The sequence below is a fragment of the Pseudorca crassidens genome, chromosome 2 (genome assembly GCF_039906515.1).
Source record: "Pseudorca crassidens isolate mPseCra1 chromosome 2, mPseCra1.hap1, whole genome shotgun sequence".
NCBI classification, from domain to species: Eukaryota; Metazoa; Chordata; class Mammalia; order Artiodactyla; family Delphinidae; genus Pseudorca; species Pseudorca crassidens.
Genome location: NC_090297.1, coordinates 37,560,992 through 37,578,607, shown reverse-complemented (window position 1 = coordinate 37,578,607; position 17,616 = coordinate 37,560,992). Strand labels below are relative to the sequence as shown.

At 36.1% G+C, this 17,616-nt stretch overlaps 1 protein-coding gene across 6 annotated transcripts in view; it reads left to right on the top strand.

Annotated features, from left to right (window-relative positions):
* Positions 1-17,616, top strand: part of IPP (intracisternal A particle-promoted polypeptide) — a 40,069-nt gene that overhangs the window by 16,740 nt on the left and 5,713 nt on the right. For 2 of the 6 annotated variants that reach the window (XM_067725967.1, XM_067725966.1), the window contains exons 4-8: positions 93-248; positions 1,800-1,967; positions 5,448-5,585; positions 6,769-6,891; positions 8,904-9,124. In XM_067725967.1, coding sequence (XP_067582068.1) covers positions 93-248; positions 1,800-1,967; positions 5,448-5,585; positions 6,769-6,891; positions 8,904-9,124 — 806 coding nt within the window. The remainder of the gene's footprint in view (positions 1-92; positions 249-1,799; positions 1,968-5,447; positions 5,586-6,768; positions 6,892-8,903; positions 9,125-17,616) is intronic. The other 4 variants (XM_067725968.1, XM_067725969.1, XM_067725970.1 and 1 more) reach the window with 4 other exon arrangements.

Below are 17,616 nucleotides of genomic sequence, written 5' to 3'. Positions count from 1 at the left end.
ATTGTTAAATGTATTTTATTTTCATGGAAACATGTCTTTTCAATATTATTTAAAAATTGATTAAAACATTATCTTTTTCAACATTGCTTTAGGAATATCCGATTTTAATCTTCGTGTTGCATTGCAAACACTTTTGAAAGAGTACTGTGAGGTGTGCAAATCTCCCAAAGAGAACAAATTTTCTAGTTTTCTGCAGACATCTAAGGTTCGACCTCGGAAGAAAGCAAGAAAGTACCTGTATGCAGTAGGTGAGAACCTTTTAAAAAGTAATAGAAATTATTTTCAGGATAAAACCCTTTTAAGTTTTTGTTGTTATCATACATGTCAGAGTGTGCAGGTATGTCAGATAGGCATACTTAGTTGCACATACAGGCTACAGATTTAGCAATTGTATTTATATAGTACAGTGGACACATCTAAGAATAAATAGCTATTTATTTGACATCTGTCATTCTGTGATTTAAATCTTTGGGTTCTTATATACCCAATTATTATCAAATAACTGCCTAAGATATACTGCTTTAAAAATTAAATATTTGAATTCTTGTGAGAAATAGGAAAATAAATCTCACACATTTTAACTATTCACAGCGTCTTAGATGGTCATTAGGGATGATAGGAACTAGTGGTCTCCAAAGTGTGGATATGCAGGATAACCCATAGGAATATCGTATGAACCTTTCCATTTTTATTTTATTTTATTGTAGTGTAGTGTAGTGTAGTGTTGTGTAGTTTATTGGCCACCCCGCGCAGCTTGCGGGATCTTAGTTCCCCAACAAGGGATTGAACCCAGGCCACAGCAGTGAAAGTGCCGAGTCGGAACCACTGGCCGCCAGAGAATTCCCTCCATTTTTTTTTTTAAATAGCATTAAACCTTATCAATATTTGATATATGTGTCAACAGATTGTCCAGATTTATATACATAATATAACTTATTATATATAAAAACTTTACGTATAGTATAATTTTTAGTATGTATGTCATCGTATAATTTTATATATACTATAATATATAAATGTGTAATTTTTGAGTGCTGGCTAAACTTTTTTAATGATGGGATGTGCAGTCAAGGGAGGATTTCAACTCACTATTTTTTTTATTATTAATTAATTAATTTACTTTTTGGCTGTGTTGGGTCTTCGTTGCCGTGCGTGGGCTTTCTTTAGTTGCGGTGAGTGGGAGCTACTCTTCGTTGCAGTGCGCGGGCTTCTCATTGTCATGGCTTCTCCTATTGCAGAGCCCAGTCTCTAGGCGCGTGGGCTTCAGTAGTTGTGGCATGTAGGCTCAGTAGTTGTGGCTTGTGGGCTCTAGAGCTCAGGCTCAGTAGTTGTGGTGCACGGGCTTAGTTGCTCTGTGGCACGTGGGATCTTCCCGGGACAGGGATCGAACCCGTGTCCCCTGCATTGGCAGGTGGATTCTGAACCACTGCACCACCAGGGAAGCCCCAACTCACTATATTTAACTGAAAAAGACATTAATAGAAGTCACAATGAAACTTCCTAACTAGACAGATAACCAGTTCCTAGATTTATGTTTCATCTAACATTTGATTATAACCAAGACCAGGTGGTAGAACATTGTGGTTGACCTCATTGCATTTTAAGCCATAATCTTTCAGGACCTGGCACATTTAAGAATAATAGATGTATATATGGCAGACTCTAAAGCACTTATTACTTACTATGCAGTAGTTATATTGAATGTCTAGATATAGAGGGCTAGATTTTTCTTGTTACTACCATTTCCATATTTAGCAGTAAGGGATTTGCTGTGTACCTCCTTTCCTTCCTTTATTCAGGTGGATATACTCGGTTGCAGGGGGGTCGTTGGAGTGATAGTAGAGCCCTCAGTTGTGTAGAACGTTTTGACACCTTTAGCCAGTACTGGACCACTGTGTCTTCACTTCATCAGGCTCGATGTGGACTGGGAGTAGCAGTTCTGGGAGGGATGGTCTACGCAATTGGAGGTAATAATGAAAATGTCTTATTTCCCTTATTAGTCTCTAGCTCTAAGTTGACTGCATTCTTATATGCCTTATATATATTGCTAGATACTATGGGGTGTATGCAGATACAGTTGTGCTTAATAAATATTTATTGAGTAAATGAATGAAAGAAAAAGGAAACATAAGATATTGAATATTTTATACCAGAGGGACACGGTAATTTATTACAAGGCAAATACTTAGGTTTGGTTTTAATGAAAAGTTGTTTATGAAAATGTGGTGCCAAAATTTAGATCAACATTTGTGATAAAAATTTTTTTAATTCTGAGAGCTGCATTATGAATCATTTTAAATTAACCAAGTATCTGGGCAGTGGGATGTATAAAAACCATGTCAGCTAGACATTGGGATATATTTCTTGATTAAAATCACTGTGTTTTCTGAAACTATTACTATAAATTCTAAAATGATTAATGAATAAAATTAAAAGGGGATTTGAATTTGGGAGAGAAATAATTATTAGAGAGGGATCTAAAGAGAAATAAATACTAACACCTTTGATATAAATATTTACTTCTGAATAATTTGTCTTTATAGCAACCAGCCTAGGTAGATCATCTCTAACCTTTACAGCCAATTTTTTTGCTTTATTTCTATGGGTCATTCTAAAATACTGAAAGCTGTAAATCAAAAATCATATTATTGTTTTCCAACTATGATACCGTCAGTTTAAAATGAGAGAGATGTAGGGAATATTTGATTTTTATCTTTTGGAGGGAACATAATCATCACTCAAAAACTGTTTATTAAATCAATAAATGTCATGGTGCATCTGAAAATCCTAACAAAGAAATTAGAGTTTTGAGCAATAACCATCTGTCAGCATAAAGACTATAACTCTATATAATCTTTGGCTAGAACTCTAATAGTTCTTTTTATGTACATTTCGGCAGTTGCATTGCGTGAACTCTCTCCAGTTTAACCTAGGGTCACAGTGTCCTTTGCGACACTTCCATATATATGTATCCCCTTTCCTGATACCACAGAAGTACAAATGGGAGCCCGTCAAAACTGCTATGACTGGGCTTCCCTGGTGGCGCAGTGGTTGAGAGTCTTCCTGCCGATGCAGGGGACACGGGTTCGTGCCCCGGTCCGGGAAGATCCCACATGCCGCGGAGCGGCTGGGCGCATGAGCCATGGCCGCTGAGCCTGCGCGTCCGGAGCCTGTGCTCTGCAACGGGAGAGGCCCGCGTACAGCAAAAAACAAACAAACAAAAAAACTGCTATGACTTTACTAGCCATTATTAATACTATAAACATTACTATCTTAACATATTACTTAATATATAATTATATATTATATAATATATATTATATATATAATATATATAATATATATTATATAATATATATATTATATATAATATATATATTATATATAATATATATTATATATATAATATATAATATAAATTTTTTTACCAAAGTAATTCAGATTTGCTGTAGAAAATTTGGTAAACCTGAAGCATATGAAAAAGAAAATAAAAATCACCCATACTATAATCATACCACCCAGAGATAATCACAGTCAATAGTTTATTTCCTTTTAGATACATTCATATCTGGGTTAATATTCTAAGTATTATATTTAAAAATTAAGATATAATTCACATATCATAAAATTCACCATTGAAGTGTACAGTTCAGTGGTTTTTAGTATATTCACAAAATTGTACAACCATCACCACTAATTCCAGAACATTTTCACCACTGCAAAAAGCCACTGTTATCATTTAGGGAAAAGTTTATGTGAGTGTAGGGAACTTTTTACTAGCCATGTTCCCAGACTCCAGGTAAGGGTCAACCTTGTGAGCAAGCCTTTCTAACCATAGGCAGTTTTAGGCCTTATGGTGACTCTTTTCTGCACAGTAAGAGTTTTGTATACATCAGGATTCTAGGCCCTCATAAGATTATATGTGCTGCAAATATATTTACCTACTCCTCTGCTTCATCTTTTACTCTTTTTATGGTATCTTTTGATAAATGAATGTTTTTAATTTTAATGTAGCCAACTCTATTATTTTTTTCCCTTTATGGTTAGTGTTTCTTATATCGTTTTAAAGAAATCCTTTGTCTACTGGAAAGTCATGAGGATATATACCTTTATTGTTTTCTAAAATTTTATAGTTTTTCCATTTACATTTATGTCTGTAATTCACCTGTAATTGAATTTTTACGGATAGTATTAGTAAGGAACCAGTTTCATTTTTCTCCACATATATATAACCAATTCCCAGCGGTTTTGTTTCCCCACTGCTCTGTCATGCAAACTATGTCATATACCAAGTAATCATATATATGTGGATCTGTTTCTAGAATTTCCTTTCTTTCCTACTGGTCTCTCTGTTTATTCCTATCTTAATTATTAAAGCTCTATTTTAAGTCTGATAGGCTTATTTAATAGGGCATTTTCTCTTTCCTTATTATTCTTTTTGGGAGTGCTTGGCTATTCTAGGTCTTTCATACTTCCATATAAAAGTTAGAATTAGTTTATCAAATCTGTTTTTAAAAATAATAATGTATGATTCCACTTATATGAGATACTTGGAGTAGTCAAAACCAAAAAGACAGAAAGTATAATGGTCGTTGCCAGGGGCTGGCAAAGGAGAGAATGGGGAATTATTGTTTAATGGGTATAGAGTTTCAGTTTTACAAGATGAAAAGGATTATGGGAATGGATGGTTGTGATGGCTGTACAACAATATGAATGTGTTTAACATCACTGAACTGTATTTTTTTTTTCTGAACTGCATTCTTAAAAATGGTTTACATGGTACATTTTATGTTATATGTATTTAAATACAATAAAAAAGAAAGAAAGGGTTTTTTAAAAACTGGGATTTCATTAAATCTATAAATCATTTTGGGAATAATCATCTTTACATTGACACTTGTAACTCATCAACATGATACATCTCTTCATTTATTTAGATATTCCTTAATTTAAAACTTTCTCTAAATAAAATTTATAAATTATATCTATAAAGTTCTTATAAATCTTTGATTAGATTTACTCCTAGGTATAGTATATTTTTAAATTCTATTTTAAGTGGTATTTAAAAATGTTTTTTTCATTTTCTATTTGTTGCTAGATAAGCATTGCATTAAATCTCAAATTGTAGCAGAGCCAGCTATCTAAACTATGAAAATATAGAAGTGTTAAAATGCAAATTGTATCCTCAAAAATTACATAGATTGTTTGGGTGGTAGAATTAGAAACAGATAATAGCCCACTTTGCTTCATTAAGTGGGCTTTAATAAATGACAGTGCTATGGATTCAAAATAACACTTGGTGGGCAAATAAATTTTAAAGAATAGTATAAAATCAGACATAATAATTGAATTTCTGACAACACAGAATGCTGCTGAATATTGTATTGTGGTTCTAGGCTATTAGTATTACTAAATCTTCTCATATGTGTCTCTTTTATTTAACTCAGGTGAAAAGGATTCAATGATTTTTGACTGTACTGAATGCTATGATCCAGTTACTAAACAGTGGACAACTGTAGCTTCAATGAATCACCCCCGCTGTGGCTTGGGAGTGTGTGTGTGTTATGGGGCTATCTATGCTTTGGGTAATTATACTCTCCAATTTAAGGATATCTAATATTATTTAAATTCTTAGTCAAATTCTGCTTACTTTAGAAATTTTCCTTCCTTCCCATAACAAACTTGTGTCTTTTAGCTTTAAAAGTTCTTATTCTCAAAATTATATTACTTGGGAGATATTGTCAAGTATGGAATTCTTAGAAGGAGATGGACATAAAATATAGATGAGATTTCTAGGGGAGCATTTTAGCTGACTAGTTAAATTTCATGGTTAGGATAACCATTCTGAATACGCAGACGTTGTTTCAAAAAGTTGTTTTGCAAAGTACCATATTTCCTATGCAATAGATTGAAGTTTTTGGTTTTGTTTTGTTTTATTTTTAAAAAATCTCTTGTGAGGGCTTTCCTGGTGGCGCAGTGGTTAAGAACCCTCCTGCCAATGCAGGGGACACAGGTTCAAGCCCTGGTCCGGGAAGATCCCACATGCCGCAGAGCAACTAAGCCTGTGCTCCACAAATACTGAGCCCATGTGCCACAACTACTGAAGCCTGTGCACCTAGAGGCCATGCTCCACAACAAGAGAAACCACTGCAATGAGAAGCCCATGCACCGCAATGATGAGTAGACCCTGCTCACTGCAACTAGAGAAAGCCAGCGCACAGCAACAAAGACCCAACACAGCCAAATATTAAAAAAAAAAAAAAAAAAAAGATCTCTTATGAAACCTAGGCAGAGAGTTAAAAGACCCAAGTTCTACTTACAATCAAATTCTAACTTTTCATGTGATCTTGGACAGATAACCTCTCTGGTCCATAGGATAATCATCCATAATATAAAGTTGTCAGATTAGATGTTTTCTAAGGTGTTTTTCTTTTTAAATATTTATTTATTTATTTGGCTACATCGGGTCTTAGTTGCAGCACGCGGGACCTTCACTGTGGCATGCGGGATCTTTTCATCGCGGTGCGTGGGCTCTTCCGTTACTCCAGCGGGCTTCTCTCTAGCTATAGCGCGTGGGCTCTAGAGCACGCGAGCTCAGTTGCCCTGCAGTATGTGGGATCTTAGTTCCCCGACCAGGGATCAAACCAGCATCCCCTGCATTAGAAGGCAGATTCTTAACCACTGGACCGCCAGGGAGGTCCCTCCAAGGTGTCTTTCATAAATAAAATTCCTTTATTCCAAAAATAATATTTTTCTGTTTGGTTTCAGGTGGTTGGGTTGGAGCTGAGATAGGGAACACCATTGAACGATTTGATCCCGATGAAAATAAATGGGAAGTAGTTGGCAACATGGCTATGTCACGCTACTACTTTGGGTGTTGTGAAATGCAAGGTAATTGCTTTATAAAATATTTTTCCTGAATATATATTTCTTAAAAAAACTGTTTGAGCTTGAGGCTTTATTTTCACAAAAGTATATTTTATGTCTGTTAGTTTTGAATAATTGACACTAACAGTGTGGAAATTCTGCTTCTAATCTCCTATATTTTTAAACCTCTTATATCTTTATTTCTGTATTGCCAAAATAATCATTTTTTCCCCAAAATAAACAAAGCTAGAATTAAGAATTCCAGATGGGCAAAAATACCTAATTAGCAAAATAAGCATTTGAACTGTCATCCATTATTGTTATTTTCTCTCCCTTGTAGGCCTTAGTATATATTTCTAAGTAGGGAGAGATTATCAAAAACAATCTTCATAGTGTCATAGGCTTCTTCAGTGTTTTTTTATAGAATACATTGTGATTCAGTACACACACAATGCTATCACAGATTTGAAAAATGTTGTACTACATATTAAAGTGGTATACAGATGTTATTTTAATTGTAATTGTCTATTATACACTGAGAGGTAATTAATAAGCACTCTCAAATAGAACCTTATTCTCTGTCCAGAAATGGAGAACAGATTTACATGTACCTGTAGAGTAGGAAGCAGTCTGCCCATTGTTATGTGACAATTCAGCCTGCTCTGTTCCCAGCTGAAATTCTTTCTGCCTTCTGAGCACCTTCTCAGATTTCTGCTAGCAGCTAAATACTCAAATTACATGGTGCAGACTATGTTCTATTGTTTAATATTATAGTGTTCTCTAATTGTTTTTTATTTATTATTTTTATCTTCCCATCTAAAATCATAGAGCTAGAGAGGCATCTTGGAGATTCTCTATTTCAACCCCTTTATTTTTAGATGAGGAAGCTGAAGATCAGGAGGCTGTGAGTTGTCTTTTCTCATAGTTGGTTACTAGCAAAGCTGGAGCTAGAACCCAAGTTTACTAACATTTAGCTCATGTTTCTTAAAATGCCATTCCTTGGTACTTCCCTTGTGGTCTGGTGTTAAGACTCTGCACTCCCAATGCAGGGGGCATGGGATCGATCCCTGGTCAGGGAACTAGATTCCGCATGCTGAAACTAAAGATCCCGCATGCCACAACAAAGATCCCACACGCGGCAACAAAGATCCTGTGTGCCGCAACTAAGACCCTGTGCAGCCAAATAAATAAATTTTTTAAAAATGCCATTCCTTATAACTTCTCACTTTAGACCTCTAGGAACAACAGTAGATACTCAAAAAAAATAATTGTTGATTGTCAGAACCATTATTTTCAGTTAAATTTAATAAGGAACTCTGTGAATTACAGTCTACTGTACAGTATCTGATACCTTAATCTAGCCATAAACTATTCTAATTTAAATTCATTTTGTCCATCTGAGCAACCGTTAGGTTGTCACCAACAGGGTCATGTCATTCCCAGTTTAAGTGTATGACAGTTTTTAAGGGGCAACAAATCCTTCTCCCCATCCTTTTTTACCTATATGTGGTAGCAGTGGATCTGGAACTTGAGATCATTAAGCAAACAATAAGATCAGAAATCCTTGTCTGACAAATTGTTTTGTTATAGCATCATTAAGTTCTTTGAAAATTCAATGCCACTTTATTGTACGTGGGCCTCTCACTGTTGTGGCCTCTCCCGTTGCGGAGCACAGGCTCCGGACATGCAGGCTCAGCGGCCATGGCTCACGGGCCCAGCCGCTCCGTGGCATGTGGGATCTTCCCGGACCGGGGCACGAACCCGTGTCCCCTGCATTGGCAGGAGGACTCTCAACCACTGCGCCACCAGGGAAGCCCTTCAATGCCACTTTAAATTCATACCCCTAATTCTTTGTAACATGCTTAAATGAGAGCTGTGATAAACTAGACAGAAGTCAATTTTCTCTCTTAAAAGAATATTGTAAGCCCTGCATTAAGTATAATATCAGATAGCAAACTTAAATCACAATTATTACTTTTTATAATTATTTGTATCCTATTTTCTATAGCATCTGAGCAAAAATATTCCATTTCCAGGTTTAATTTATGTGATTGGGGGCATCAGCAATGAAGGAATAGAGCTTCGTTCTTTTGAAGTTTATGATCCACTTTCCAAGCGTTGGTCTCCACTTCCTCCAATGGGAACCAGAAGAGCATATCTTGGGGTGGCTGCACTCAATGACTGCATCTATTCTATTGGAGGGTGGAATGAGACACAAGATGCTCTTCACACTGTAGAAAAATATTCCTTTGAAGAGGTAGGTTGGATGATTTCAATTGTTTAGTGTCCTGTTATTCTTTTAATGTCTGTAATGATCTGTAGTGCTGTGTATCTTTCATTCATGATATTATTTATAGGTTTTTTCCCTCTTTTTCTTTTCTTTTCAAAGAATCAACTTTTGGTGTCATTGATTTTTTTCTATTGATTGTCCATCTTCTATTTCATTGATTTCTGTTACTATTACTGTTTCTTTCCTTTCTTCTATTTGTTTTGGGTTCAATTTGCTCTTCTTTTTCTAGATTCTTAAAGTAGAAACTCAGATGATTGATTTTTAGACCTTTCTTTTTCTAGAATATAAATCTTTAAAGCTCTAAATTGTTTTCAAGCACTGCTTTAACTGCATCCCACACATTCTGATATATTGTATTTTAGTTAGCATTTACTTCAAAATAGCTTTTAATTTCCCTGGTAATTTCTTCTTTGACCAATGAGTCGTTACAAGTATTTTATTTAATTTCCAAATATTTGGGGATTCTCTAGATATCTTTATGTTACTGGTTTAATATAATTCTACTGTGATCACAGAGCATATTTTATGTGATTTCTGTCTTGGTAAATGTTTTACGTGCACCTGAAAAGAATTTGTATTCTGCTGTTGTTGAGAATAGTTTTCTATAAATGTCAGTTAGGTCAAGCTGGTTAGCATTCAGGTCTTTTCTAGTCTTTCTCTTTTTTTTTGGCCACACGGTGAGGCTTGTGGGATCTTAGTTCCCTGACCAGGGATTGAAACCATGCACCCTGCAATGGAAGTGCAGAGTCCTAACCACTGGACTGCCAGGGAATTCTCTTCCCTAGTTTTTCTAACTTGTTCAATTGTTTTGTCAATTACTAAGGAAGAAGTGTTGAAATCTCTATCTGTAATTATGGATTTGCCTGTTTCTCCTTTCATCCCCGTCAGGTTTTGCTTCACATATTTTGAATCTCTGTTATTAAGTGTGTATACATTGATTATTATATCTTCTTGATGAATTGATCTTTTTATAGCCATGAAATGTTTTTCTTTATCTCTGGCAGTATTCTTTGCTCTGAAGTCTATTTTATCTGATATTAAGGTAGCCAAGCTATCTTTTGATTAGTATTTACATTATATACCTTTTTCTTTCCTTCTGCTTTAAATCTATGTCTTTAAAAACTACATCTCTTGTAAGATAATACATAGTTGTGGTCTGTTTTTTCCTACAATTTGACAATCTCTGACTTTCAAATGGGCTCCTTAGAATTTTTACTATTTATATATAATGTAATTATAGATACAGTTGGGTTTTAGACTCTTATTTTGCTGTTTTTCTATTTACACAATCCATCCTTGTTTTTTCCTCTTTTCTGTCTTTATTTTTTGGCTACACCACACGGCATGTTGGGATCTTAGTTCCCCAAACAGGGATCGAAACCACACCCCCTGCAGTGGAAGCACAGTCTTAACCACTGGACAACCAGAGAAGTCCCCTTTTCTGTCTTTATATTGTTATTGTTTTAGTATTCCATTTTATTTCTTTTGTCCAATTAACTATATCTCTTCACTCTTTTTCTTAGTGGTTGCTTTTGGGTTTGCATTATATATAATAGGTATTTTAATGCATTACATCTACATTCAAATAATATCATACCAGTTCACTTTTTTTTTTTTACATCTTTATTGGATTATAATTGCTTTACAGTGTTGTGTTAGCTTCTGCTGTACAACAAAGTGAATCAGCTATGTGTATACATATATCCCCTCCCTCTTGAGCCTTCCTCCCACCCTCCCCATCCCACCCCTCTAGGTCATCACATAGCACCAAGCTGATCTCCTTGTGCTATACAGCAGCTTCCCACTATCTATTTTACAGTTGGTAGTGTATATGTGTCAGTGCTACTCTCTCAATTCGGCCCAGCTTCCCCTTCCCACCCTGTGTCCACAAGTCTGTTCTCTACATCTGCGTCTCTATTCCTGCCCTGCCACTAGGTTCATCAGTACCATTTTTCTAGGTTCCATATATATGTGTTAGCATATGGTATTTTTCTCTTTCTGAGTTACTTCACTCTGTATGACAGACTCTAGGTCCATCCACCTCACTACAAATGACTCCGTTTTGTTCCTTTTTATGGCTGAGTAATATTCCATTGTATATATGTACCACATCTTCTTTATCCATTCATCTGTCAATGGATATTTAGGTTGCTTTCATGTCATGGCCATTGTAAATAGTGCTGCAGTGAACACTGTGGTACATGTATCTTTTTGAATTATGGTTTTCTCAGGGTATATGCCCAGTAGTGGGATTGCTGGGTCTATTTTTAGTTTTTTAATGAACGTCCATACTGTTCTCCATAGTGGCTGTATCAATTTACATTCACACCAACAGTGCAAGCGGGTTCCCTTTTCTCCACACCCTCTCCAGCATTTATTGTTTGTAGATTTTTTGATGATGGCCATTCTGACTGGTGTGAGTGATACCTCATTGTGGTTTTGATTTGCATTTCTCTAATGATTTACCACTTCACTTTTTTTTTTAAAGAATTTTTATTTATGTATGTATGTATTTATTTATTATTATTATTTTTTTGGCTGCATTGGGTCTTTATTACTGTGCACGGGCTTTCTCTAGTTGCAGCGAGCAGGGGCTACTCTTTGTTGCGGTGCACGGGCTTCTCATTGTGGTGGCTTCTCTTGTTGTGGAGCACGGGCTCGAGGTGCGCAGGCTTCGGTAGTTGTGGCACGCGGGCTCAGTAGTTGTGGCTCGTGGGCTCTAGAGCTCAGGCTCAGTAGTTGTGGCACACAGGCTAAGTTGCTCTGCGGCATGTGGGATCTTCCCAGACCAGAGCTTGAACCCGTGTCCCCTGAATTGGCAGGTGAATTCTTAACCACTGCACCACCAGGGAAGTCCTGCACTTCACTTTTAATGTAAGAAACTTACAAAAACATACTTACATTTCTCCCTTCCATCCTTTGTGCTATTGTTGTACATTTTACTACTATATATATAGTAGACCCCACAATATGTTGTTGTTATATTTGCTTAAGCAGTCAATTATATATAAGTAAATTTTACTGAGAAAATATTTCATAATTATGCATATATTTACCATTTCTAGTTCTAGTCATTGTGTACAACTAAGTTTCTATCTCATATCATTTTCTTTTAGCCTGAAGAACTTCCTTTAATATTTCTTTTTGTGCTGGTCTGCTGGCAATGATTCTCTAAGCTTTCATTTTCTGAAACTATTTTTCTACCATCATTTTTGAGAGATATTTTGCTGAGTATAGAATTTTAGGTTGTTCTTTTTTTCCCCCATCACTTAACATTGTTGTTTACTTATCTTCTTGCATTGTTTCTTTTTCTTTATAATTTTTAAGGGAATATAGTTGATTTACAATGTTGTGTTAGTTCTTGCATTGTTTCTGATGAGAAGTCAGTAGTCATTCTTATCCTTGTTTCCCCATGTATGTAATGTCTTTTTTTTTTCCTTTGACAGTTTTTTTAAAAAAATATTTATTTATTTTTTGGCTGCATCGGGTCTTAGTTGTGGCATGTGGGCTTTTCATTGTAGTGCGCAGGCTTCTGTCTAGTTGTGGTGCCTGGGCTCAGTAGTTGCTACGTGCGGGCTTTGTTGCCCCGTGGCATGTGGGCTCTTAGTTCCACAGGGATCGAACTGGCGTCCCCTGCATTGCAAGATGGATTCTTAACCACTGGGCCATCAGGGAAGTCCCTCTTTGACAGTTTTTAAGATTTTTCTCTTTATCATGGGTTTCCAGTAATTTGAATATGGTATGTCTTGTTGGATTTTGGTGTTTAACCTGCTTGGAATTCATTGAACTTCTTGAATCTGTGGAATTATAGCTTCCATCAGATTGGAATATTTTCAGCCTTATTCCTTCAAATATTCTCCTGCTGTCTTTCTGGGACTTAAGTAACATGCATGTAAGGCCACTTGATATTGCCCCATAGGTCACTGAGGCTCTGTTAATTTCTTCCCATCCTTTTTCTCTCTGTACTTCAGTTTGTTTTTGTTGGTTTTGTTTTACAGCTTTACTGAGGTATAATTGACCAAAAAAAATTGTATAATTTTAAGGTGTACAGTGTGATGTTTTGCTCTATGTATACATTGTGAAATGATTATCACAATCAAGCTAATTAACATACCCATCAACTCACATAGCTCCCTTTTCCTTTTTTTTAATGTGAGTGGTGAGAGCACTTAAGGTCAGCCTTCTTAGTAAATTTCAAGTATACAGTATAGGGGCTTCCCTGGTGGCGCAGTGGTTGAGTGTCCGCCTGCCGATGCAGGGGACACGGGTTTGTGCCCTGGTCCGGGAAGATCCCACATGCCACGGAGCGGCTAAGCCCATGAGCCATGGCCGCTGAGCCTGCGTGTCCGGAGCCTGTACTCCACAACAGGAGAGACCACAACAGTGAGAGGCCCGCGTACTGCAAAAAAAAAACACAAAAAAACAATATAGTATTCTTAACTATAGTCACCATGCTGTACGTTAGATTGCTAGAACTTACTCATCCTGCATAACTGAAACTTTGTTCCCTGTGCTTCAGTTTGGATAGTTTCTCTTGCTGTGTCTTCAAGTTCATTAATCAATGTCTAAACTTTTAATTTGCAGTGTCTAATTCCATTTAGGAAAATTTTCATTTCAGGTATTATATTTTCTAGCTCTAGAAGATCTTTTTGGTTGTTGCTTTTTAAATGTCTTCCATTTCTCTCCTCATCATTTTCATGTTTTCTTTTAGATCCTTGAATATATTTATGATGTCTGTTTTAAAGTTCTTGTCTGCTAATTCTATTATCTTGTCATTTTTGGATCTGTATCTGTTGAAATTTTTCTTCCTGGTTTAAGTCAGAGTGCTTTTGCTTTTCCACATTTCTAGTAACTGATTGGATGTTGGACATTGTGAATGTTATGTTGTTGAGTATTTGGATTTTGTCTTCTTCCTATAAGAAGTGTTGAGTTTAGTTTTGATAGACAGTTAAATTATTTGCAAATAAGATTGATTTATTTGAGACTTGTTTTTAAGCTTTGTAGGGAAGGTCTAGAAGATCTAGGTCTTTTAGGTATAGTTTAGCCCTACCACTGAAGTATGGCCCTTCTTGACTCTCTACTGTATGCCCTAGCTGTTCAACAAGGTCTCTTCATTTTGGCTTGTCAAAACTAGAATATCATAAAGACGCAGACGTAGAGAATGGACTTGAGGACCCTGGGGGCGAAGGGGAAGCAGGGACAAAGTGAGAGAGTAGCATTGACACATATACACTACCAAATGTAAAATGGATGGCTGGTAGGAAGCTGCGGCATAGCACAGGGAGATCAGCTCTATGCTTTGTGATGACCTAGAGGGTTGGGATAGAGAGGGTGGGAGGGAGGCGCAAGAGGGAGGGGATATGGGGATATATGTATATACATGGCTGATTCACTTCGTTGTACAGCAGAAAATAACACAACATTGTAAAGCAATTATACTCCAATAAAGATATAAAAAAACAACAACTAGAATATCATCCAGTCTTGTGTGAGCTCTGAGAATTGTTAAGCTTACAACTCCTCTAAAGGAAAACTGTTTCTTTGCTCACAATATTTTGACACCAAATGTGTGGGTTTTCCACACCAAGCTCTTCTCCAATTCTCTGTGGACACCACCAACTGGGTGTCCTACAAGTCAGTTCAGTTCTGACACTAGCTATCCCACAGGTTAAGGGCTCAGTCCCACAAGACTGCCCCTCACTTTAGACGCCAGTCCTCAGGTTAACCACTGACTTGTTTACAAATTAAGGGTTCCCGTGATCCCTTCCTCAGGTTCAATAATTCACCATAATGGCTCACAGACTCAGGGAAACACTTTACTTAACTATTACCAGTTTATTATAAAGGATATTGTATATTATTATAAATATAGAATAATAGAATAGAATATAGAATAGAATATATCATTTTTATATGCTATATTATTATAAAGGATACAAATGAATAGCCAGATGAAGAGGTACATACAGCAAGATCCAGAAGTGTCTTGATTACAGGTTTCTGCCCCAGTGAAGTTTGGGGTATCACTTTCCTGGCATGTGGATATGGTCATCAAACCAGAAGTTCTCCAAACCCCATAGTTTAGGGATTTTTATGGAGGCTTCATCACATAGGCATGATCAATTATTATTTCAACCTCCAGCCCCTCTCTCCTCCTTGGATGATAGGGTATGGACTGAACATTCCAAGCTTCTAATCTGGGCTTGATCTTTCTGGTAAAAGGCTCCCATCCTGAGGTTATACAGGATCCTGCCAAGAGTTGCCTTATTAAGGAGGAGACATTCCTATCACCCAGGAAATTCCAAGGGATTTAGGAGCTCTGTGTCAAGAACTGGGGTCAGAGACCAAATATATGTCTAACTATGTCACATCCTCCTATTAGTTGTTTTTTGACTGTTCTCATAGGGGCTCATTTTTTTTTCTTTTTTTTCCACTTAAAAAAATTTTTTTTAACTTTCTCTTTGTTGTTTTTATTTTTTATTATTTTTATTTTCTTTCATAGAGTCTCATTTTATGCATGCATAGTTTAGGGGTATTCAGCCAGACTCAGGGGAACCTCTGTCCTCTAGCACTCTTCCTTGCATGTCTCAACTGCATAATCCTCTCTAAACTCTGATTTCTGTCTCCTGGATCAGCTGACTGTCATACTCTGCTTGGGATTCCCTTCCCTGTACTGCTATTCACAAAGCCCTCCAGGCAGAAAGCCTGGACAACCATGGAGCTCACATTGTTTGTTTCTTTTTCTGAATCACAGTTTTTCATTGCCTGTTGTCCATTGTCTGAGGACTTTATTTCATATAGTTTATTGAGTTTTCTAGGTCTTTATGGTAGGAGGGCAAGTTTGGTAACAATTACTCTATCATGACTGAAAGTAGAAATCCATTCTGTTTCCGTCCTTTTAACATGATTCCATCATTCACTGAGCATTTCTTTACTATCTGGCATAATAAAATATTTCAAGTACAAGAAAGCTTATACTTCTCTGATCTGGCCCTGGAATCAGTCATTTCTCCAAGAAGCATTAGCTCCTCTTAGTGAAGGACAGTATTTAGAAACCAAGATTAGGCACTCAGAGTACTCATTGCTACTGGGGTATTGCTGCTTCTAGGTATTTTCAGTAAACAGCTAAACATAAACAGTAAACAGCAAATGTATATATGTGTATATATGTATTCACACACATATTCATTTATAAGTATTTCTATATCTGTGCATATATGTTATAAAACCATGAGTTCACAATGATAGCACCAATTCCAGTATACCTCAGATTCTTTCAGGCCTTCGCCATTCCCATGTTTGTAAATACCTTCTCTATCAGTTAAAAACTTGGCTCCTGGTATTCTCTATTTACTTATTTGTTCAATGAAACAAACCTACCTACCATACTAGCTGTCTTCTCCACCTGCCACCTCTGCATATTACCCATCTTATCATTGCCCATGTGAGCGCCCCATTATTCTCTCATGCCCTCAGTTACTAGGTTGATGCAATTATGCTAGGAAAAGAAGAGAAAGTAGGTTGTATCTTCATTGAGTCACTGTTCTACCATGCATTTGTTTATTAGTCCATTTATTCATTCACAAATACTTACAGACCTGGGGAAACAAAGGCAAACTAAATATATAAGGCCCCAGCTCTCAAGAAGCCTACATTCTAGTGGGGAATATAGAGAAATAAATAGACAAACAATTGCATTACAGTTTATTAAGTGCTGGGTTAATGGAAGTACAAGGTGTGTTATGCCATAGACTTATAGGTTAGACAAATTTTTTCCAAATTAATTGCCATGGAATAATATTTTTTTGCATTGTTAATAGGAATTTGGTAACATGAGTTGCCCTGGTCAATTATACTTAGGGAAAGTTGGATTAATCAAAGTTGAATACGTTTCTTACAGGACTTCTTTACAATTTATTAAATAATATACTTCATGAATCTTTATGCTAAGTCTCTCAAATTTAATTGACCACACAACCCTTACTTTTGTTTGTGAAACATCTTGCGGGAGAAAAGTGTTTCAGGGAACATATTTTATGAAATATGGATTAGTGTTATTTGAATTTTATGGTTCTTAAACTAGTTTTGGTTATTAAAATGTTCAAAACCTAAAGATTTTTAAATTTACTTTTTTCTCTTTATAAGTAGAAAGGATTTTTATTTTTATATTTTTTTATTGAAATATAATTCACAAACCAAACACTTTGAGGTGTTTCAGTGTTTTGGCTATTATGAACAGTGCTGCTATGGACATTTGTGTACATTTTTTTTTGTGGACTGAATGTTTTCATTTCTCTTGGGAATATACCTAGAAGTGGAATTGCTAGGTCATATGGTAACTCTATGTTTAACCTTTTGGGGCACTGCCAGGTAGTTTTCTAAAGGGGCTATACCATTTTACATAACCACAAGCAGTATATGAGAGTTCTCATTTCTCTACATCTAATGCTTATTATTTA